Source organism: Balearica regulorum, chromosome 3 (assembly GCF_011004875.1).
Source record: "Balearica regulorum gibbericeps isolate bBalReg1 chromosome 3, bBalReg1.pri, whole genome shotgun sequence".
Lineage (NCBI taxonomy): Eukaryota > Metazoa > Chordata > Aves > Gruiformes > Gruidae > Balearica > Balearica regulorum.
In genome coordinates this window covers 58,666,255-58,691,159 of record NC_046186.1, presented here as the reverse complement: position 1 = coordinate 58,691,159, position 24,905 = coordinate 58,666,255, and the positions used below count along the sequence as shown (strand labels likewise).

The window sequence follows — 24,905 nt, the reverse complement described above, 5'->3', positions numbered from 1 at the left end:
GACTGCTGCTTTATGGGTGATGCCACTGCCCTGCCTGCCTTGCTGTCAACTCCCAGCTTAGCTCTGGGAGATCTCACTGTGGGATCAGCTCACTCTTGCTTCTCTCTAAGTGTCAAATTCAGTTGTCAGTTGAAAAGGAAAAAGAAAAAAAATCAAGTAACTTTTCAGACAGCACTTGATGAAAGGTGGGTGGTTCTTTCTACCAATGTTGCTATTAATTCAGCCCAAAAAGTTTTAGAAGAACCTGGTATGTTCATATGTGTAAGTATAAAGATCAGTGTGAAGCTGAGACCAGTCCCTCAGTAATTATCATGGTCTTCCTAGAGCTCTGGAATTGATAGTTTTATTAACTATCTCTCTCAGTGACGCTCCATCAGAGATACAGAGCAAAAAGTGTTTGAAGCATACAAGTACCACTACCTATCCTAGGTTTGAATATTTTTTTTTGTGGCAGATTCAGGATAGGTCTTATCACTATGTCCATATGTGTATTTTTAACTCCTTCCTTATGTGAAACAAAAGGCTTGCACCAGTAGTCCTCGGAAGCAAGCTGCAGCCCAAATAACCTCCCTCCCCTGCTTCCCCATCCAAGAATTGGTATATTTTTAAAAGCCACCCTCCTGGAAGGCAGCAACTGACAGACTACAGACTTCTACAGTATAATTGGTCTGGTTGAAAAAAAGAAAAAAAAAATCAAGTTAAAACCATTTCAACAACAGCAATGGAGTAACAGTTCTTCATATTTATGCATTGCCTCTCACCCTGGAAACCCAAAGCTGCTTACACAAGGTAAGTTTCACTGAACTCTTGTGAACTAGTTACACATTCTGCACAGTGGTAAACCAAGGCTGTGAGAGGCTTCAGGGACTTGCCTAAGAACACGCTGCTGGAAAATGAGAAAAAAACTTGACATACATAGAACTTATGATAATCTCGAAGATGGTACAGTTACCAACAATTCTTTTGTTTGTTTCTTTTGGACAACCAAACCCAGGAATTCGAGTCAAACATCAAGTGATCCTGCCAGTAATCTTTAAAATTCAGATGATGGTACTATTTTTTTAAATAGTTGCTGATGTTTTGGGGTTGTTTTTTTTTTTTTTTTTACATTTTCTCTCTTGGAAGTCGAAAAATGTAATATATTGAGATTAAAAAAGGTTCTTTCTCTCCTCAGGAAGGACTTTGTAAGAATGTCTCATGGGACAGGAAGATAAATCTTCTCAGGACCACAACAGTTTTAGTTGCTGTGATTTTGCAAGAGTGAGGTGTGACACAGTAGCAAACCATGTTGCTGCTGTGGAAGGGGTTTTATTCAGGTCTCCGAGCTCCGAGAAGCTTGACATGTTTGTCCTTGCCATCTACTTCTCCTGGTAGGTATTTCAATTGCTAAATTTCATACCAAGTCTCATCAAGACAATACCCCCAACATGCTTCACAACATATAAGGATGAATTTGTGCAAGGTCTGTACTCACGCAGAAGTTGTCTGCATATCATGCCAGCTTTTGCTAAAGTTCTGCTTCAGTTCATTCATCAGACTTATGCCAAGCTTTTGTTTAATTTCGACCAGGTGCTTTTCTTTGGCTGCTAGCACTTGCCGCAAAGTTGAAATTTCATCCTCTAGCTGAGAGAAACAAAGAAGGAGGAGAAAGGAGAAAGGTGTTAGCCTGTTCCCACAGAATGATAAATACATACAATGTTAAGAGATTAAAGAAATCTCACATAAACTTGCATTTTTTTGTAGGTGACTAGAGAGACAGAGAGATTGAAGTGCTTGTGGAGATCACAAAGACATGTCCAGAACAGAGCCAAAGACATGTCCAGACATTAAATTAATGTCTCAAATTGTGTCACCTATGTGCCCCATCATACACATGCATCTGATAAGAGAGAGAATTGTCCAGTAAGGAAGTGACTACTGAACGACTTAGCCAAGATCTGCCTTAGGGCATTAGGAGTCTCAAACATCAGCTTTACATTTGCTAGTAAAATGGGAATGGGCACAACAAGAGAAGACTGGATAATTCAGGCAAATATCTCTCTTTGAATGCACAGGCTTTTAAATTCATACTTGCAGCTTTTTAGTCTTCCACTCATGAAAAAAAAAAGATGCAAATTCTTAGGAGCAAGTTAAAAAAAATAAGTTGCATGATAACGTATGACTTGAGAGTATCATAAAACGTTACATCCTTGTCACATGGGTTTTATCTATTTATTTTAGTAACATAAAAATATATAGCAGATGGACTGTTAACATGAGTGAACAGGTCCTACCCAAAGCATAGAAGCATTCAGAAGACACAGCACATTAGTCTTTTCAGAGCTCCTAGTCATTAACCAAACTGTGTGAATTCACGTTGTTAAGGATGCCATTCAGCCCAAACAGAGGGATATAATTCTGCCTGCAGCGGATGTTATTTGAAACATTTAGACTAAGCCAGTGTTTTAGCAAGGCAAGGACCAGAACACTTGACTGAGAGGAGGGACCGCTGAATCAGCCTGCCACTGGCTCAGGACCCAAGCCTTGTGCAGCACTCTGTAAGCATGGGTTTGCATTCTTTATCCTGAAGCCTCCCAAGCCAATTACACAAGCAGCACTCAGAGGTACTGAAGATAACAAGGGCAAGTGACACGAGAGCAGCTGCCTTTCACTTCAGGTTTAGAAATTCCCTTACCAACTGTGTTCCTTCCTCCATATGTTAATAGGATAACATATGGTAATATGTCTGATTACCATATGTTAAGTTCCCTGGAACTACAGTCTCCCTGTGATTTAACTCCATAGGCTGCAGGGAATGAGACAAGCACCAGCTGAATCAGTTGCTGACCTCCAGGGCTGTATTTAGGATGTCAATACCAGCATTATTTTTACTTTACACACATTTACTTTATACACTCACACATTCTGCTTCCCTGTAAAAATGGCTAAAGGCTCATTGTTCTTGGAAAAGTCTCACCCTTGAATCTCCCAGCTATCAGTTTCTCTTTTGTCACTACCTGCTATCTAAATTATTCAAGCAGCTCAGGAATTAAGTAGCAAGACTATGAACACAAAGCAAAATCATGACCTCAGTGAAGAAGATACCTATTCACCAATGCCTGCGATGCCAAAACTTCACTGGTAGAATAGATATCAATTCAAAATTGCTTTATTTCTTCCCGTGTCCTTTATGCTCCATTATATTCCTAACCTAGGCTGCGGTGCCTATCATGGGGTCTGGAGTAGCCGTGGGGGTTGAGGTAGCTGCCATGCCTGTTGTGGGGGCTGGGGTAGCTGCAGTGTCAGTGGGTCTGTTTTCCCTCTCTTTCCCCTGATGACACTGCCTACTATCAAGCAGTGTTTGGTAGATCGAGGCCAGGGCCCAACACAGTGCAGTAAGTTGTGCCTCCTTGGAATAGCCACAGCATTTTCCCTTCAAATATTCCATCACTTTCTCAGGGTTCTGTAGTTGTTCGGGGGTGAAGTTCCAGAACATTGGGGGTGAAGTGGTCTCTAGATACCTGCCCACACACTCCCACATGCCATGCCAGCCCTGACTATTCAGCCTCGGGGCAGGTGTCTGAGTGGTATTCTTAAAACATCTTTTTGCAACCTTGAACAAAACTTGAAACACATTCAGGAGACATAATAATATGAACACAATGGTTTGAACATCCCAAGAATAATCAAAATTTTCAAAAGCTGCTGCAACTAGCCTATAGGGAAAAAGGGGAATGAAAGAGCAGGAGGAAGTATCCCCCTCTGTCTTCCCTGTAGATTGCGTGCGATTATTAATCGATTCAAAGAGATATCCAAGGTATGGGCATGACAGCAAAACCCAATACAAGTACCAAATTAAACTCATAATCATTGATGTTATCATAACATAAGTTGATATCACACAGTACAGCAACATGAGAACCTGGACCCCTCTCCCGGAGGTGATAAACAGCAGCATTGCAAGGAATACATACAGCAAGTAGGGGTTTAGATACCACAGCCACGTGATGAAATAAAACACCACTGTGACCACCGGCTGTTTAAAATAATACAATAAATACTTATAACAACTTTGTTTTAACACACTCGGGGCAGATCTGTCGTTATCTCAACCCTTCGTGCCCCACGTTGGGCACCAAAAAGGACTGTCGTGGTTTTACCCCAGCCGGCAGCTGAGCACCACGCAGCCGCTCGTTCACTCCCCGCCCCCCCCGCCAGTGGGATGGGGAGGAGAACGGGAAGGAAAAGGCAAGACCTGGTGGGTTGGTATAAGGACAGTTTACTAGGATAGCAAAGGGAGAGGGGAAGACAAAACAAAACAAAACAGTACTTAACAGAGTATATGAAACTGGTGATACAGAATGCAGTTTCTCACCCGAGGACAGTACAACTCAGACCACACGCTCAAACCTGTCCTGAAACCGGACTGTCCCCGAGCCACGCGTCCTGGAGCTGCTACCGCCCCTCCCCGGCTAGCCTCCTTTTATGCTGAGCATGATGTCCATGGTATGGAATACCCCCTTTGGCTAGTTTGGGTCACCTGTACTGTCTATGTCCCCTCCCAACTCCTTGTGCACCCCCAGCCGTCCCACTGGCAAGGCGGTGCGAGGAGCAGAAAAGGCCTTGGGCCCATGTAAGCACTGCTCAATAATAGGTCCATAGAATAAAAACATCTCTATATTATCAACGTTATTTTCAGCACAAATCCAAAACATAGCCCCATACTAGCTACTGTGAAAAAGAAAAAAAAAAAAAAAAAAACAACTCTCTCAGCTGAAACGAGGACACCTGCAAATGAAATGCTGTCAAGAGGCAGCATGAGTTTCTCTTCCGAGAGGATAACTGGTTAAATGCTTACAGAAAGAAGAGATCACAAATGTCAGCATTCCTCAGGTGGCAGTTCAGAGCTCCCTTTAGCTGTCACCCACCCACAGCAAACCCCTTAGTGCACAAGTCTGCCTGAGTAACACTGCTAAAGAACTTAACTTAAACCAATACCAGTATGCTTACATGTACTTAAACATTAATGCTTTCCATATGGGCTAGCACTAGGCTGATCATTAGGTACCTGGATATGTAAACATTCGAGGGCTTCTATTAAAATTACTTTCCATCTGTTCTGTTGAATAGATACCTAAAGCTGTAAAGCCCTAAGCAAGCATTAACCATGTGCTCAATGGCATATGTATAAACAACAATTTTGACTGTATTAAAAATAATAAATTATTTTTCTTTAGAGATCAGTTTTGAATTGACAAAATCCTCCTCAAGTTCTATCATTTTAAAATAATGGCAGATACAAAGCCATCCTCAAGTGCTCACATATCAGTGATTGAAGACTGCACAATAGGTAGAAAGGATTAGGGACTTATAGTAGGATCTTGAAAAGCATTTAAGCAGGTTACATACCTAACTCCCATGGAAGTCAGGCATCACCTGCTTAGGCATTTTTGAAAAGTCCACTCAGAAATGCAGACTCTGTTATGAAACTAGGGCTTAAGTCAACAGAAATACAAGCTTCTAGTCCTCACATTTCCCCCCTTCTAAGTGCAACAGAGCCAGAAGAATATAGATACATCATAGAGGGGCAAAGTTTCCTTCTCCCTTTTTGTGGGCTTAGGAATCAGAGTTAATAGCTGTTTTTTTCTTTATTATTGTGTGGGACGCATAAAAGCAAGGAGAGGAGCTGACCACCTAAGACATTACGATTGCCATGATTAGCTGACATGAGTAACATGTAAATCACACAAAGGTGAGACCCCAGGAAAAAAAATCCACAATTACAGATAGATCTCCCTAAAATCTAGGACTGACTAATAATATGGAAGAAGGACAGTGAAGTCCACCACACAAACACAAAAAAGTATTTTCCCTTGTTTTGTCTTGTTTTATCATTTTAGTGCAAATTGTTTTATAAGGTTGAACATCCTTTTAAGATGGTGGCATGCCTGAAAAAAACCACTCCAGTAATTGTCCAACATATAACCTTTCCCATTTTTTTCCAGTAGACACAAAACAGCTCATAAAAAACAAACCAGAAAGTACTTATTCAGTAAAATGGAGCATTTTGGATAAACTATTAATAAAAAACTATGTCAGATGATGGTATTATCTATATTCTGAGATACACATAGTACTATGTAAAGTGTGGAGGTGGAAAGATTCAGCTATTGGTTGGCATAATACTGATGAATGGGTTGAATGGTAAGCTGAATAGTAAATTGAGTATTTATTATGCTTATTTTAACAATCAAGGCAGTAAATGATTAAAATATGAAGGGGCTCCAACAGAAAACAGAAGCCAGCATAGTTAAACATATACTTATAGTTAGCTTAAGCATCCTTTTTCCCTACCACTACATCACCCAAATGTGTAGTGTTCTGGTCTGGCTGTTTGCACAGCCCTCCCTCACCAGGGGTAGCCAAACCAGGTGAAAGCCATCACAGAAAAAAAAAAAAAAAGGTCTATTTTTAAGCCAGATCAGTTCCTAGATCCAGTGCAGAGAGGTGCACAAGCATCTGTGTGGGTACAGCACAGGAGGCAGCAACAAGTGGCTGGACCCGGAAGATAGTTGTGGTAGAAAGTTTGAAAGGGAACTGCCACAAAACCTCACATCGTGGAAGCACGGCTCAGAAATAGCCTGGATTCTCACACACTTCACCAACACAGGTACCACCGTGGCAGCTAGCGCGCAGCATGCATCTGCCCGCCTCGGCTAGAACTGAACATCAACTGTCTGCAAAGCTATATCCTCTAAGAAAAGGTGGAAAACCTGTTACAGCCAAAAAATGTAATAAGGAAGGACCAGCTATATCACTGGTAGGAAAAGCAACTATGAGGGGGTACTTGATAATAGAAAGAAGTTCACTTTGTGAGGAAGAAAATAAACTTTTTCTTTATTTCATTGGCTTTCAAAAAAACCCACACAAGGCTGCATCTTCTCTATACCATTCTTTCACATAATCTTTTTTATGTCAGAAGACACAAAGAAAGTTACAGAAAAAACTGTCTCTCAATGAAGCCAATCCATGGGACTTAAACTTTGATTAGCTATTGTATTTAGTAAACTAGTGATTGTTATTGAACTGTTACCCCTTTTCAAAATTGCTGAGTATTAGAATATGCATACTAAAATGCATAAAGTATTTGTAAGGAAATGTGAGCACCTTACTATGGTAGCCTTTTAAAGAAAGTAGTTGTAACTGTGAACAGAATAACATAGCACAAAAAATAACAGGCACTTCACCTCTGCACCAAATCATATAGCTCAAATTTTACACCTCCAGGCTGAGTACCTGTTCATTTATAAGTTTTTCCTCAGGTGAACAGCACCCAGAGACATCAGGGACATTCATAAATAAAATTAGCCATAAGTTTACAGAAAAAGGTACTCGCATCTTTCCTCAAAGTGGGAATAAACACACAGTAACACACACAGCTGAACTTAGAACCTGTGCATCAGCTAGAAAGCTTGTAGATCAAACCAGATAGCTGCTTTTGTGAAGGTATGGGAGGGGGGAGACAGCAAGGAGTAAATGAGTACTTTGATGAGAGTAATGGAAGGACAGCTGACAGCAGTGAGCGAGATAGCTCAAAACCTCAGCCCTCATCATGACTCAAGAGTCGTTGCACCATGCTCCTCACACCAAGGGAGGGAGGGAAAAAGAAAGAAATCTGTTCTGTTAACAAGCTTCTGGCCTTATGTAAAGTTTTCAGGCTACAATTTTCTGCTATTATTCTGAAGTGTCAGACTGACCTCTGTTAATTCAAATGACTGTTAGAAGTTTCTGTAAGAGTTACTGATTTTACCTGCATTGTAGAAATTCCAAGGCTCGATTAGAGTCAGAGCCCTGCTGTGTTAGCCAGACTACAAATACAAGAACAGAGTTAGTCCACGCTCTGAAAAGCTTCCAGTACAAAGAGACTACTGGCAGGGGAACAGGACAAGAGGATACAAAAAACTTGTCAGAAAAACAGTAGTGCTAGCTGCCCTCCTAATGTTGGGGAGGGAAGGAGGAAGAGGAAGAAGACAGAGAATATACACAGCAGATACACAACACAAAGACGGAACATATTTTTTCTGTTTAGATACATGCACAACAGGTACTCACAACAGCTTCCCATTACATCAACTATTAAATGATTGCAGCATTAAGGAAGATTTGAACCTTTCAAAACAATAAGAAGGATGCTTGTTCCTACAGCCTCAAACAGGTATTACCTAACACATAAGGACATGGAAGAAAACAAAAATACCACTGGTGGAGCAGTGGGGGCTTGAAAGTAAAGACTAACAGCTTTTGAAAAAGAAACATTAGCCAATTCCCACAGAGGTTTCTTTCAGAAGGAGTCAAGGTCTTTCTTACACTTTTTTTACAGTCTTTTCTAAGAATCATAAGTCTCATTTAAGTTTAGACTTTGTTCACTCTAAATTCAAGTTTTCCAAACCTTTCTTAGCATAATTACAAGTTTTGTTTTGTTTTTAAGCATAAGCTGTATGCCAGTAAACTGCTGTGAGCAATTCAGAAAATAATTTCTAGGTCAACCAAGATCATACTATTTGAAAGGCAATCTCTCACTTGTGTGTTGGTACATGAATTAAAGCATTTCCACTCTGAGCCACTGAGAACAATCTGCTCCCACAGGAATCCGCAAGCAGGAAGGGTGCCCAGAAACTCTTGAGATTAATTCTCTTGAGAGAGGCATATCATTCTCAGATGGTTGCAGGAAGTTCTTTTTTCACATCCTTGTTTCCATCTGCCTCTTAAGTCCCTTTCACCAGAAAAAAAGAAGAGAATCACAGAACAGCTGAGGCTGGAAGGGACCTCTGGAAGTCATCTGGTTCAACCCCCCTGCCCAAGCAGGGCCACCTAGAGCCAGTTGCCCAGGACTGTGCCCAGACAGCTTTAGAATATCTCCAAGGATGGAGACTCCACACCTCCCCTGGGCAACCTGTGCCAGTGCTCAGTCACCCTCACAGTAAAAATGTGTTTGCTGATGTTCAGAGGGAACCTCCTGTGTTTCAGTGTGTGCCCATTGCCTCTGGTCCTGACAAAAAGCCGATAATGAATATCCCTATGTGATGAACTGAACATGTCAAGTTTCAACTTCTTTCTTATTACTTACAGATGTGACAGGATCAGCAAAGAAGTAAAAAATTAACTAGCAACTCAGAAACACAAGGCTTGATAGAACATTAAGGCAAAAAACCAATTTTTTCTTTTTTTTTTTTTTTTTCACTAGAAAATCCTAAATCAGCACTGAAGGTAAATGACTGGAGTCCTTAAGAATGTCACTTCTTAAGAGTATTTAATATTACAACTTAATATTAAGTATTTCTGTTGTATGAAAGACAGGGATCAATCTCTGTGATAGAACTGTCCTCTGGATGCACCCATTCTTTGTGTAATAGCAACAAACACTTCAGAGAACACTATAGAACAACTATGAAGGAATGTTTTTTCTCTAGCTAGTTTACACTTTGAGGGTATATGCTCATAGTCCTAAATTTTGTGTTTCCTACTATTCAAATGGGTTATTTTATTCTTGCTATGTGATGTTTCCAACCTATTGTCTTAAAAATGCTTTATTTCAATTAAGAAAAAAAAAAACCCAACACATCTCCCCTTTCATACAGTTGTGATTTCTGTTATTTGTCTCACATTTAAAATAATTAAACCTTCATTTTTTCCCATTTTCTCATTTTCCATTTTCGAATTTCAGTTCTGTGTCTGTGGTTTTCAGCAGCAGTAATTAAAACTGAATCAACCCTCCTATTGTAGACCGAATCTAGACAAGCTCTTTAATCTTTATAATAAAAAGACAACACGGTTCAAACGTTTTTCCTCCCATCTCCTTGTTATTAAGTATTATTTTTAAACCTCTTCATGGTATCATGACATCTCCTGAAGTTCTTTAACTAAGCAAACAACAAATGCAAACCAAAAATATAACCCTCTCCAATCACATCAGGGTTTGCCAAAGGAAACAAAAATGTGGTGAAATTACTGTGCTCATCATCAGTCTCTTCAGTAACCATCATCATCATAGTTTCCTCTGAGCACCACACAAAGAATCTTTTCCATCAGGTGTCACAATCACTGTAACAACGATACCATAGATCTAATAAGAACAATACCTTTCATTCTTTATAAACAAAGGTTTACAAATAAAGACACGTCTTGACTAAAATGGTAAGGTATATTTAACTTTCTCTCTACAATCATCAAGTAATAAATATTTAATCTTAAAAAATATCTAAGGAAATTAATTGCTTCACATTACTGTAGCCTAGAATAATTTTACTAAAAAGGAAAAGCATACCTTTATGATGTGTACTTCAGCTTACAATTAATATCTTCCAGTTTAAGGAAGTAGATACAGTAATAGTCACAGAAATTCAAATTCATTACCTTGGCTAGCTCAATCTTTAACTCTTCTTTTTCTTCTTCAGAAATCATACTGGTGAAATCAACGTCAGTGACTACATCTTCATCTGCTTCATGCAAAGACTGGGTTTCCAACAGGCCTTAAAAGTAAAGAGTTAAAAGGTCAAGACAATCATTACCAATTATTTCAGCTATGATATTGAGCTCCCCTAAAAGCTAAAAATGTTATAATATTCACCGACTAGGAAAAAAACTAAGAAAAACACAACAACCTTTTCCTGCTAAAGGTCATTTGGATTCTGCTCCTCTTTGCTTCTGAAAAGCTATTGGAAGTATCAGATGGTAATGTCTGCACAAAAGCAATTTAATATGTGAAAGCACCACTCATTCCCAGAAAACAATCACCTTGGACCCCAGTAGTACCTGACAAGGCATTTCCTTGTTTCTAACAATACAGAAGGAAAAAAAGGAAGAAAAAAAAGAAAAAAGAAAAAAAAAAAGCTTTTTCTTCAAAATAAGAAGATGATGGGAGAAGATCAGGTTCAAGAATATCTAAGGAACCTGAAGGTGCACAAGTCCATGGGACCTGATGAGTTGCATCTGCGGGTCTTGAGGGAACTGGCAGATGAAGTGGCCAGGCCACTCTCCATCATATTTCAGAAGTCCTGGCAGTTCGGTGAAGTTCCCACCGACTGGAAAAGGGGAAATATAACCCCCATTTTTAAGAAGGGAACAAAGGAAGACCCGGGGAACTACAGGCCAGTCAGTCTCACCTCCGTGCCTGGCAAGATTATGGAGCAGACCCTCCTGGAGACTGTGCTCAGGCACATGGAAAATAAGGAGGTGATTTGTGACAGCCAGCATGGCTTCACTAAGGGCAAATCGTGCCTGAAAAATCTGGTGGCCTTCTGTGATGGGGTTACGGCGTTGGTGGATAAGGGAAGGGCAAATGACATCATCTACCTGGACTTGTGCAAGGCATTTGACACTGTCCTGCACAGCATCCTTGTCTCAAAATTGGAGAGACATGGATTCGATGGATGGACCACTTGGTGGATGAGGAATTAGCTGGATGGTCGCACTCAAAGAGTTGTGGTCAACAGCTCAATGTCCAAGTGGAGAACGGTGACGAGTGGCGTTCCTCAGGGGTCGGTACGGGGACCGGCACTGTTCAACATCTTTGTCGGTGACACAGACAGTGGGATTGAGTGCACCCTCAGCAAGTTTGCCGATGATACCAAGCTGTGTGGTGTGGTCGACATGCTGGAGGGAAGGGATGCCATCCAGAGGGATCTTGACAGGCTGGAGAGGTGGGCCCGTGCGAACCGCATGAAGCTCAACGTGGCCAAGTGCAAAGTCCTGCAAGTGGGTCAGCACAATCCCAAGCACGACTATAGGCTGGGTGAGGAATGGATTGAAAACAGCCCCGAGGAGAAGGACTTGGGGGTATTGACTGATGAGAAGCTCAACATGAGCTGGCAGTGTGTGCTTGCAGCCCAGAAAGCCAACCGTGTCCCGGGCTGCATCAAAAGAAGTGTGACCAGCAGGTCGAGGGAGGTGATCCTGCCCCTCTACTCTGCTCTTGTGAGACCCCACCTGGAGTACTGCATCCAGCTCTGGGGGCCCCAGTACAGGAGAGACATGGAGCTGTTAGAGCGAGTCCAGAGGAGGGCCATGAAGCTGATCAGAGGGCTGGAGCACCTCTCCTGTGAGGACAGGCTGAGAGAGTTGGGATTGTTCAGCCTGGAGAAAAGGCGGCTCTGGGGCTTACCAGTATCTGAAGGGGGCCTGCAGGGAAGATGGTGAGGGACTGTTTATCAGGGAGTATAGTGACAGAACAAGGGGTAACGGGTTTAAGCTGAAGGAGGGTCGATTTAGATTAGATGTTAGGAAGAAATTCTTTCCTGTGAGGGTGGGTGAGGCACTGGAACAGGTTGCCCAGAGAGGTTGTGGCTGCCCCCTCCCTGGAAGTGTTCAAGGCCAGGCTGGATGGGGCTTTGGGCAATGTGGTCTAGTGGAAGGTGTCCCTGCCCGCAGCAGGGGGGTTGGAACTAGATGATCTTTAAGGTCCCTTCCAACCCAAACCATTCAATGATTCTATGATGATTCTATGATGTGAATAGTGACAATAGGACACTGAGCAATATAGGAAGTATACTAATGAGCCAAGTTTGCTTTAGAAGTATCTCTGATTGCAGCAATTTGAGAACCTTACAGACGTACACAGTTTGCAGAAGCAAATGCCATACCTACTGTTTGAATTTTCTAAATGTTAGAGGGACGCATACCTTGACTGCTCAATCTAAACACGTGAAGGGTGAACAATTATACTGAACCTCCAGTTACTTTCTTCTTCTGCACATCCGACACCAAGATCAGTATGTATGATAACCAAGATAAACACATACATAAGTGTTTGCGAGACCTGGGCCTGCCTGATATAATATATATAGAGGAAACAAAATATATCCTATCTCCGGATCATTCAGTAAAGAGAAGAATGATTGCTGGGGTTCCAGCCATTAATAGCCTTCTCTTCATTGCCTGCAAAGAAAACAATGCAAAACATGAGATAACAGAAAAATTTATTGCTCCTTTGGAACTTGTTTTAAAGTTCTCAATATGTTTCTGTTGTGGAAGAAAATTCTCCTCCAAGCTACATCCGGGACAGTGCTTTTCCCCATATTTCAGTTCTTTAGCAGGATAATCAGCCATCTCAGCTGACTCCTGACATCTGCTTAATACAGAAGAGAACAATTTCTTCCTCAGATCCACAGAGGCTTGTATACTTTATACATAGAGATTAGAATGGAACTTTGTTAAGTTTTGGCAGTAGGGAATAAAGGTTACACGCAGCAAGTCTGGAGTATTCAACAACTTGAAACTGAATACTTTTTCATGCAGAAAGCAAAACTCCCTCCAGTTTTCTGTCGTTTCTTCCACCTAGAGTCCCCCAGTGTACCTGGGTTTCCTCCTGTTTAACAGAACAGAACTGATTTGCAGAGCACAATCTGGTGAACTCAGCCTTGTTAATTATAACCTCCCCTGAGTGGGAAGATAAAGAGTAGCAACACAGGTGCTGAACCCCTGCCTGGCACCGTATGCAAGAATAGAGCACCACCCTTAAGCACAAAACCTTTTAAAAAACATGAAAGCATATAGAAGTAGTTGATACCTTAGCTATTACCCAAAAAGCAGCTTGCCAGGAAAACCTAGATTGCTGAAGTCACAACAAAAGAAAAGCACATTTATTCAGTAGGAATACTCTCAAATCACCTTTATTAACACCCCTCCATCTCTAAACAGAATTGTTCTTTGGTATTTGTTTGAGGATTAACAGTGTTGCTATTGGACTCAGGCTAAACTTAGTCCCCATGATCTTGAAAGCAGTCTCTTTTTTCATGGATGGAGGAGCAGCAGTACAGGGCAGCTCTTGGAAATGCTGGAAGACTTTCAAGGGCAACAGGGTTAAGGCTGAAAACCCTTAAGGAAAGTCTTGGGGTAGATGTGAAATGAGGTCATCATGCAGCAACTGATACTTGAGCTAAGAAGAACGCAGATTTGTGCTCAAGGGACAGCACTAGTTTGGCATTAGCTAAGTAAAGAGGCCAGAATTGCTGGACAATGGTTAGATAGAGATAGAAGCCAACATGGACCAAAACCACCAAAACCGACTAACACTTAACTAGACCCAATGGTCAAGTTAAAACTTCAAGATTGAACTGAAATTACAATCCATTCCAAAATAGCACATGCATGTCAATCTTCTGCATGATCCTCTGCAACCTTATCCAGTGCCAGTCCCATTTCTTATCTCTTGCTTCTTGTCTAAGTCCTCTAAAATCTAGTCTGATCCTTCAGTCTCCACTTTCTTGCTCAAGCCACTACCAGAGTCCTCCTTCATGGTCACTTTTCCTCCACAAAGGCTTCACTTCAGTCACCTCGCAGTTCCAGCTTGACCATCTCTCCACCATACTGTGGGTCACAGACTTCATTCAGCCAGTCTCAGTTCTGAAACTTCCTCACATGAGCCCTATCATGAGCAACCTACTCTCTCACTCTTCCCTTGCCGTTCTCAGTCTCTGTCTTTCCTTCATGATCCTTGTTTTTTATCAGCCACATCTAGTAGCTCTTAGTCACGGACTTCACCTTCTGCTGCCATTCTACTCTCTTGAAGACAGCTTTACTGGTATCCTCTCACCACTTATGACTGACCCCTTCAGCCCTGGGCCAGGCCTATCAGCATAGGTAGGATGCTTCAGTTCCAGCACTAGGTCATCTGAACTTCTCAGTCTCTTTTCCTCATTTGAGCAACAGAAACTAATTTCTGGAATCTGACGTGAAAAGGTCTCTTCACTAGTATCTGGGGCTACCCTCAGAGACCACATCTCTAATTTGCCTGTCATAGTCTTCAGCTTAGGAAAAGGAGGAATAAAAAACTGAACACATTAGAAAGAAAACAGGCTTCCTGAGGCAGAAGAGATCTCAACTCTTCCCATCTATTGAGAATGTAAACATAAAACTCTGTCCCTATGATTTATATCCTAAAGAATTTAGCATCCACAATTTCAAGCAACTGCACAGCAAAGTATGCAGGCATGGTTCCCAAGATTTTGTTCTTCATAGTCTTTTTTTTGTTTGTTTTAATTTATGTGTCTGTCCCTGTTTCCCCTCTAATAACCACTGGATTCTGTATTAGATTTCAAACAGAGTTAGAGGTCTCTTAAAACAAGTTTAATGAAAACAGTCAGTTGGTAGAGAAGATTTAAAATGATTTCACAGACAGAATGCTAGACGAGCTCATCCTTATACGAGGTATCAGAGAAACCAAATAGGGAAGAAGGGTCATTCATAAAATCTGTTTTACAACAACAGAAAAAATCTCCAAGTTTGTACTTTGGGGTGCCACAGCATCCGTTCCACCAAAGCACACCTTCTGTGAGGTTTCTACAGCACCTTACCCCGGAAGAGTTCAGGACAGCCTCAAGGAGGAATTATAGTATTAATTTGATTCAAGGATGTCAGCCAACCACAAGACACAAAACTGCAGGAAACTAGGCTATCGACATTTTCCTACTCATAAAACAACTTGTTAGTTTTGCAGTCTCCAAGGAGAACAGGAAACTGCAGCAAAATTCACACCAATATATGTAAGAATTGGTAATGATTTTCATAGCAAAACAGCTCTAATTGCTAGTATTGCTGACCCCAAAATACTCTGCCACCTTCTACTCTGTGCAGGAAGCCTTCTCTCAATCCTCCCGGTAGGGTCCTTTCACTAGGCAGCCTGGGAAATACGCTTTTCAGACATTGGTTATAGATGTGCCAAGTATAGAAGCATAACAGAATACAACACCTCAGTGGGATTGCTCATATATCTTGAATTAACCACATGAGTAATTCCTTAAGAATCAAAGAACAAGATAGGATCCTATTTAGTGTGTTTAATCTAGCCATACATTTTGTTAAACACACTTACTCTAAGAATTCATGAAAACGTGTACAAGGATGAGTTGATTCAGCTAAATGGTTACAGTAGGTCCTAAAGTATTTTTCTACGCTATATAGAAGAGTTTATAGTTTTAGATTCAGGTATCTAACAGCCAGCATTTTAACATAACACTGCATTTTTATACTTCACCATGTACATTCAATTCCAACAATTATGTACTTCATCCAGGAAAAAAGAAATCTGCACTTTACCAATGCATTCATCGGTGTGCATGTACAGACATTCAGTTTATACATACAGTTCTTGCAGCTGAGCACGTAACACAGCTGCTCTTGCTAGTTTCACACTTCTTTCTTTGGGGTTAGAAGGAACTTAGCTGGTTTCCAATTCACTTGGAATTAAATATATATACATAATATATATCTATCTAGATAACTGTTTATCTACACACAGTCATAGTGTATCTATAGTTACACAAATAATCTGTAACTTCTCACAGGAACTAAAATACAGAATGGCATTTTGATCAGATGTCCAAGGCAAATCTTTCCCGCAGCACTGGAATATGATAGCTTTCACAGCGCACCTCAATTTCCATTTGCTGATCTCTAGGCAAAACTCATCTTTTCCTTTAAATTTAGGCTATTTAAATAATAGTATTCAAATAGTCATTAGCTGTTTAGTAAAGTAAACTTTCTGGGAAGTTGTGAATCTGGTCAGGTAACATTTCAAGGCTCTGTTTTCAGAATAGCTTACTGAAAGTATGGGAAAGTGGTAAAATTAATTTAAATAATCCTTTCTCCTAATTTACAGGATTAGGGAAAATATTTATTACTTACTAACTCTCAGTTAAAGCTCCTTCTGATAAAATATAGGGAGCATAAAATTTCAAAGTGAAACATTTCCCAATGTCTAAATTAGTTTTCCATATGAAGTGACAAACATATGCCTGGTCAGAATCATTACTGTCAAATTACCAACTGGTTTTATGTGTGAGGAACTAAAACAGTTTTACCTGTGTGTTCACAAAAGTAAAGACAATAAAAGAACCTACTCTGCTAGGATTCCTACCCCTGATTATTAAGTGTAACTGACTTCACTGCACTGAGACTCACAGTAATTCTAGAACTGCAAGGTATCTGATACTCCCCAGACAAACACATAACAACACTTTAATCCTGCTAAATGAAAGTCAAGTTCTGTGTAGTCAATGGCACTGCTAAAGCAGCAACAACAAGCCGAGCGGTTACAACTAGGACATTATTATATTTGAAATGGAGCACAATATAGGTCAGCATCCACCAGCTCAAACTCAGACTACAATTGCATCAGTACAAACTTGTTCCCTGCTAGTTAGCCATGCCAAGTTACACAGCTTATCAGCTCAGACATGCTAATAACACAACCTACTGCTCTGGAGCCTTGAGCTAGGACCTCTCCTTTGGAACTCAGATATACCAGTTGCTCAGAGCTTGTGGGTATCTCTGCACTGTCCTACACTGCAAAGTCAGCAGAACATTTCTTGCATTTACTGCCTTCTCTCTCTAGCCACTGTCATCTCACATACTTACAACTAGAGTCTCCAGACCAAGGGGAGTTCTGTGAGTCCCTGATGATGACGACGGAGCCATTCTTTAAGGGCAGGTTTCCAAGGAGCACCCTCCAGGCACTTTAAGAGATGTCATATAAGCCTACTTACAAGCGCTGCTCTCATAGAGTCTCAAAATCCTGAGCAGGCATTTTCCTCTCCTGCCCAGCTATGTAACCTGACAACACACAGGTAGTTGGTCTGGGAGAGAAAGTATTTTTGCCTAAAGATGCATAACTGTTAGTTACGAGCCATGGAAGGTTGGTCACTGTGGGAAGGGAATTGTACAAGTAGCTGACATGTTTTCAAGACTAACATAAAATCTTTAGTTGCAGAAGAAAGAAAAAAAAAAAAGGAAAAAGAAAAGGTCGGTCTGAGGTTCCCAATGCTCCTCCATTTCCTGACTAGTATGTATGTGCTTCTTCATGGAGGAGTCACATTCCAGCTGCATTCCCTGCTCCTCTTACCCACTCTTCCCAGAAACACTGAAGATCATGGCTTGTTTCTAGCTGTGGACAAAACTGGAAAAAATGGAATTGTGATGCACAGCTGCTATGATTTCAGAATTATACCAACATCCAGGTGTGGAATTGGGAATTAACTTCCCACCCATTTAGAACAGCAATTCAGTTGTTGGGTGGGTGAATAACTTCTGCTTCACCTTGTAATACAGGTGTTGCAGGCTTCCCAGAATGAATTAGGAGCATTATCCAATAGATTACCAGCCATCACAAGAACCCATCGCATTGGTGATGTCCTCTAATTCTTATATCCTTTACTAACAGCACGATATTTTAGGCATTGACCTCCACGTATTTGTCTGAAGCACAGGTTTTCCAAGTTTCATTCAAGCAGGCCACTAACAGGTAGGACATGAGGATAGAGCCCACACACTACCACTTACAAGCATCTATTTTCTGCTCCTCCTCCATTTTATCCAGATTAAGTCAATCCTGTTTCTCCTGAATGTAACTTCAGTTGTTGTGCCTGGTGACCAGCAACACTCTTGCACTGAAAAATTACACAAAAGACATCAACGGAGCAGAAGCTGTCTTAGAACCTATTCCACAAACTTCCCATCCCTCATTCTCCATGGTCAGCTGAGGAGTCCTCATTGCCTGTTCCCTTCTCTCCACTTCTTCCAGTTGCAATCGAGCTCAATCCAGAAGCTCAATCAAGACTTAGCTCTGGAACATGCCATCACAGGACTCCGCCCAGAGACAGATGCAAGACCCAGCCAACCTCCCACATTATCTCTTCCAGACAGCCCCTCTTCTTGTGGCCTAAGATAGCTGGGGACAAGATCTGAAGGTCCCTATGGTCTCATACAACTTTATATTCTTAGAACAAATTACACTAAGAATATACTCATGCGTAACTCATTTAGTCTCCACAAACAGGCAGACTAGTGATTGTCTGGACATATGTTACTTCAAAAATAAAAAAAAAAAAGCCCCCATAAAGTATGGGAAAGCATAAAGTAAGTATAAATCAGTGCGAAGAGCTGTTTGGCTTATTACTTTAAAGAAAGTTTTAGTACTTACTGTCACATATAATTAGATAAAATACGCAGGAAGCATTAAAAGTATGGGATTATCAATAATTAGGAACTGCAAGTCATACAGAAGGATCCAACTCACAATGACTGAGCAGACAACCCTTTGTATTAGGATATTTATACAGAAAAAGTAGGAGGTGGAAAGCTGGGGGAACACATTTAATGTGATCTTCTGAAAGATTCATACGACAAGATAATACAACAACCATACAAGGAGTCACAGTATGGTGAAACATTCCATAGGCATTTTTGAGTTTTCTCCCAAAGTTCATGGTAGTTGTGGCTAAGAGTAGTAACCCAAATTCTAAGTCTGTTGTTAAATCTGATTTAATGCAAGAAGCTGTTTCAGCATTGATCTGTGTCTGTGCATATGTTTGCTACTAGAATTGTAGGGATGACAAATTAAATAAGCCACTCAGAAACTACAGGATCTGTAGCTATTCCACAAAATTTAAATTAACCAAACAATACAATGATAAATTCCAAGACAGATTTTTAGACTCATTCAGGTACCTGAAGATTAGCTGGATGAAGGGGTTGGAATTAGTGCTTTTTATGTATTTTCTCCATATTCATCTCACATCCATGCTCTACAGTATTATATATCAGGCTAATTCCTGTATGTTGACCGTGTTAAAAAAACAAACAACAAAACACTAAAAAAACAACAACAAAAAAGCCCACACTATTGGCAGTGATATCTGCTGAATTAACCATAACGACAGCAAAATCAAAAGGCAAGAACACCAAATTTCTGCTCGGGTACATTTTCTGACATTCATTTCAAGGAAATACACAGCTGATCATTCTAACAAAACAGTTAAGAATGTAAGCCCTTTTACTGCTCTATTTTTTTGTTTCCCAACCACTTAAAAATAGTATACCTACCTTGTTATCTAGTATTCATTTCAAATAGTGAGAAAACATCTTCTTATTATATAACCCTTCTAGTAAGCAAAATTACATGTTACAGCTTCTTTTGCCATGTCATTATAGTGTAGCTAACAGCATAGCAAGGTATGCAGAAGAACTGTTTCTTACTTAAAATTGGAAAACACGTGTTTGCAAATTTAAATTGCAATTAAGTCTTCAAAGGGATGTAGTGGTAAGTAGAACAAAGGAACTATCCAGACATTGCATTAGTGTCTTTGATCTTCTTTATAAAAAAAAAAATGTAGTCTTAAGGCTAGATGTAGAGATTAAGGGGGGGGAAAAGGGAACTAGAAACACGTACAATAAATAACTACAACAGAAAAATTATTAAAAATTGCAAGGATTTCCAGTACCATTTTTCCCACTCCTATGTTAGTATGGGAGAATCTAAACAGGACAATATGCTTTCATATAATCCACCTAGAAAACAAAGTACTTGAAGGAGGATCTTCCCTTCTGGGTTTGGTTCTAACTGTGGACAAGTCTGAACTGCTTGAGCCTAGCCATTACCATACAGCCTCCCTTTCTCCTAGAGGACTTAGAATAGAAGGAAGGTTGATTTTGAAGCTATGATTGGAAAATAAACCCAGAAGCTGGGTTCATCTTGGTTCAGAGAGGGAAGAACTCAAGATGCACAGGTCATGCAGATCAAAAGTGTAAACATTAAATAAAACTGTAGATTCTACTTCCTGCAACCATGGGAGCTCAATCTTCCTTTTTTTCTGAGTATGCTTCTTGGAAGAGAGATATGGATGGGCAAGTGTCTTCATTTCCTCTCTCCAGTGGGCTTTGGGTTGGGGGTGGTGTCAAGTAGGGGGAGAAAGTACAGCTTTTGGGTGTTCAAAAGCTCTAGGACATAGCCTACTATCTCAGACTGAGCATCCCCAGTCATCCTGGAGCAGCTCATCACAGACCTTACTAAGACTTTGCATTCCATCTCTTAACCCCTGCAAAACCAGGCATTAATACATCTACGCATAGCTATGAGACACATTGGCAGGTTTCCAAACAAAGGAACACTTCTATTTGAAGCTCCTAGACAAACAGCCAGTTGTAGCGTCCTAATTCTTTTCTCTCTTTTAGTAAAATAAAAATAAATTAATCATACAGTGGGGATGTCTCTGTTATTTTTCCCCCAGAAGCCATTGACAGAGCTGCCAATCTATGCCAACGAAGAGAGACAATCTACACAGAAATAACTGGCAGAAAAGAGACTCCACAGTTTGACCACTGCACTGACAGGCCATACACATTGGTAAGGAATTTGATAATCATCCCAAAGACAGAAGTGGAATGGATAAAAGTTGAAGTAGCAGTCATGGTAAAAAAAATATATCTATCACTTAATAAAAGTAATTACCAAGCTTCAACCTGAGAACTGATGTTCCAAACAAAATAATTATCTGAAAAGTCCAGAAATGCAAGGCATGATCTTATGCATTTTATCCAACTGCTAGCTCTCTTTGTATAAAATAATAATCCTGCCTGCCTGGGGAAGACAAGGGCGACATTGCTTTCTATGCTGTAGCTATGGAAATACAAAGCAATCGTTGTGAAATGTAACAGTTTAAAGACAGCAGATGCTTCTTTCTATTATGTCAATACTGAAAGTAATGACAGTATTGTACCACTTACTGTGCATTCTATTGATCATTCTGCACAACTTTCCGTGAGGTCAAGGGTAGGAAAAAGATGCCACAAGTGGAAGGGTTATCATCTCTTTTTCTTTCTTTAGGCAGAACAGAAAGGAAAAAAAAAAAAAAAAGGAAAAAAAGATGATGAAGTCACGATGGAATAATAGGGAATGAGAAAGTGGATGACACTGAGTCACAAAAGAGACTTGTTCTCTACAAATAAGGTACTCTAGAAACTGTAACAGACTGCATAAAACAAATGAAGGAATAAAGCATATATAATCAGACTAGAGAAAAAGCAATGTAGGGGAAGATAAGAGCTATGACATGGAAATGCTGGCAGTCAGAGGTGGAAGTTGTCAGTCACATTTCTTAAACCCACCCTTTCATACTAAAAATACACGAAGGTACATTTTTCTAATCTCAGAATAGACAGGCACCTTGGGTCCCATCCCCAGCTGGTAGAAGTGACTGCAGTCCCATCAATTGTGTAATTAAGCTCACACATCTGCTTCACTGAATCAAAATCACAGAAACTTAATGGCAGGATTTAATAACCTTTGTCTCCTAAGAAAGGATCAGTTTATTGTACTTTTCTAAAGCCAGGTGCAAAAGAGTATGACTAGATAGCAATCTAACTGCAGTATAATTAAACTCACAAGCCTCCTCAATTAACTTCCAATAAAGTACCTGTGCTGCAAGAAGTGATAAAATTATATTTTTAATTAAAAAAATAAATTCTTCAAGTAGCTATAATTTGTATCCTTTAGATCACCAAACACGTAACTAACAAGATCTTTATAAATCCAATTTAAAAATGACCAAAATCTCGCTACAGCCAGCAGGTTGTTTGCTTTCCCCACAGTCTCATCCAGCTATCTCAACAGGTAAGGCAGGTGTGTCACGTTTGATCCTGTAAACGTACTAGGGAAAATACACAATTATAAGTGGGTACACGATAGATTCTTTATTCTCTTCAGGCTCAAATTCATTATTCCCATTGCTTTAATACAGATTAAATGTCTTGGTATTGTTACATATACTAAAATACACATTTAGGAATGCTGAGACATAAAAGGGAAGATAATTTGTCCTTTATCTGCCCAATCTCTCACACTGGGAGAGTAAAGATTACCGTTTTTAAGGACCAGAACTGCCTTTTTGCGTACTGCTTGGCACAAAAGGTCCACGATCTGTGACTAAGCTTTGTAGGCAGCATCATAATTATAAATTAACAACAATAAATCAGTAAGTGTGGATAAAGGCACAGTTCTAGAGTTTTTATGTGTTCATGTTAGACTATGTAAGGCCACCAAGAAGAGGCAGTGAATCAACATTCTCCTCAGAGCAGGCGTGTCTTGTGTCCTCCACACCCCCATCCCATTTTTTAAATAGGGCCTGCTTCAGTTTGCAATACCCCATAACCCCTTCGTAATTAAGACTAGCTACTTCGTACCAGTGCACTTTTGCCTTCCTAAGGGGGGTCATCTGGCAGCATAGAGTTTCTCTAGGCTTCCCTAAGACAAGACCTACGCTTGGATGCATCCACCTGCAACACAATTGTATCGTCATTGAAATCCACTAAAAATAAAGCTAATTTATATGAATATTATTTGAAAAGAACCCATTTTACCAGAGACAAAGGCCATGTATTCCCTTGCACAGCCCCTTTAAGATAAAACAAATTTTTATTTGTTACAACAAATACTCCAAATATGTTGCAAAGCAGCTCTAATTTGTGCCTCTTCGCTTCTTGCGAATGTGCTGCCCTGCAGCCAGGCTGCCAATGCTGCGCCAGGTGGCTCTGATAAACCTGGAATATGGAGTTAATGTGACACTAATTCTCTGGACACAGGCCACACGAAATACTTCTCAATCAGAAAAGCACCATCTAGCCAGGCCTGCTCAGCTCAAAGTTTCACTTCATTTTCCTCCAGGTTTTTTTTGCCAGCACCCTGAACTGTGAAATGAGGTATTTGTTATTCTGCTCTTAATGCCAAGCTCCATGTTAAGGCCTTCAGAGTTTTTGGCATCATTAATTTCGTGGCTTTGCCCACTCAGTGTTTTGTAGCATGCCATTACAAAGAAATGTGCTTCATGAGGCTGTGGGTGGAGACATCTGGGGCTTTGGGCCCTGGATAGCTGTGAAGTTCCCATAGAAACAGGTTTCTGGGCCTTTCCTCCCCTGGATAGGGTTTGAAGGCACGAGGCATGCCTCTGCAGCCAGCCCCAGTTAGGCAGAGGACCACACTGCAGGGGAGGAGGCTATTTATCAGACCAGGAGATGGAGACTGGCACTTCCAGCCACGCCATACAGTCTCCATCTTTGAGGTCCCCAATTTACCCTCAAATACCAGCCAAAACGACAGCCATCACAGACACAGTGTGTTTTTTTCCTCCTTGAAGACCAACAGGGAAGATAAGCCCTGAACCAAAGAGGGTCAGCTTCTCTGAGAGCTGCTCTGAACACAGAGGACAGCAGGCCAATTGGTAGGAGAGGGAAGGGGGTTAGCTAAGCACGTGGCACGAGTTGCTAAACCCTTAAGGTTGCATTAGATCACACTCAGTGGCAAGAACATCACTCAAACTTCTACCCTAATCTATACAGATCACCCACTCTGTTATCATTCCTATTGTAACTCCAGTACCTTAAGAAGGTCTAGAAAGAGAGCACAAGAAAGTCCTTGTCTTCTCTTCACTCTTCTACTACCTTATGTAAGATTTTTCTGAGGATGTTGTTGCAGGATGGACATAACACAATGTACTTTTCCAAAATGAACCAGTATTCCAACACTTGCATCTCTGCTAGTAACTTCCATTCACATCTTCATCCCTATTCAACTTAATCAATAAAATCTTATTCTCTCTAACCCTTCCCCTGCCCTTGATTCCCAGGTACAGCACATAGCTATGACCAGAATACTGCTGCTCCCCTTCCAGGACGCGTTCATACTTCATGTTTCTGTGCAGACCTGGACACAACTGAGCAGACTTCTAATTCTGGATTCTAGGTCTAAATCTAGTTCCCATCTTTGAACCTCTCTCAAATGAGTACAAACTACTATCATTACATACTTTTCTTTATTCCTTGTGCTTAATGCAGACTTCACCTATATTGCTCATTATCTATGCATCTCTATTTGTTGAAGCAATTTAAATCCACAAGGGGAGACATATTTTTTCTCTACTTGTAGTATTTGACTTAGAGTTTCCTGACTATATCTGTTACTTTACTCTGCAAAGACCTTATTTAAATCTTCAAAACTGCATTGTGATTCAGTTTATATGAATGACACTATTCAGCAGCCTTTTTTTTTTTTTTTTTAAAAAAAGTCAGGCTATTCAGGTAGTCATTCCTTCTTCAACATCATC

The 24,905-nt window shown here is 40.5% G+C and overlaps 1 protein-coding gene across 2 annotated transcripts in view; it reads right to left on the bottom strand.

The window, feature by feature from the left end:
• The window catches only part of TPD52L1 (TPD52 like 1), a 61,893-nt gene that overhangs the window by 27,858 nt on the left and 9,130 nt on the right, over positions 1 to 24,905 (bottom strand). For both annotated transcript variants that reach the window (XM_075748021.1, XM_075748022.1), the window contains exons 2-3: positions 10,393 to 10,508; positions 1,475 to 1,623 (exon numbers count right to left, since the gene is read on the bottom strand). In XM_075748021.1, coding sequence (XP_075604136.1) covers positions 1,475 to 1,623; positions 10,393 to 10,508 — 265 coding nt within the window. The remainder of the gene's footprint in view (positions 1 to 1,474; positions 1,624 to 10,392; positions 10,509 to 24,905) is intronic.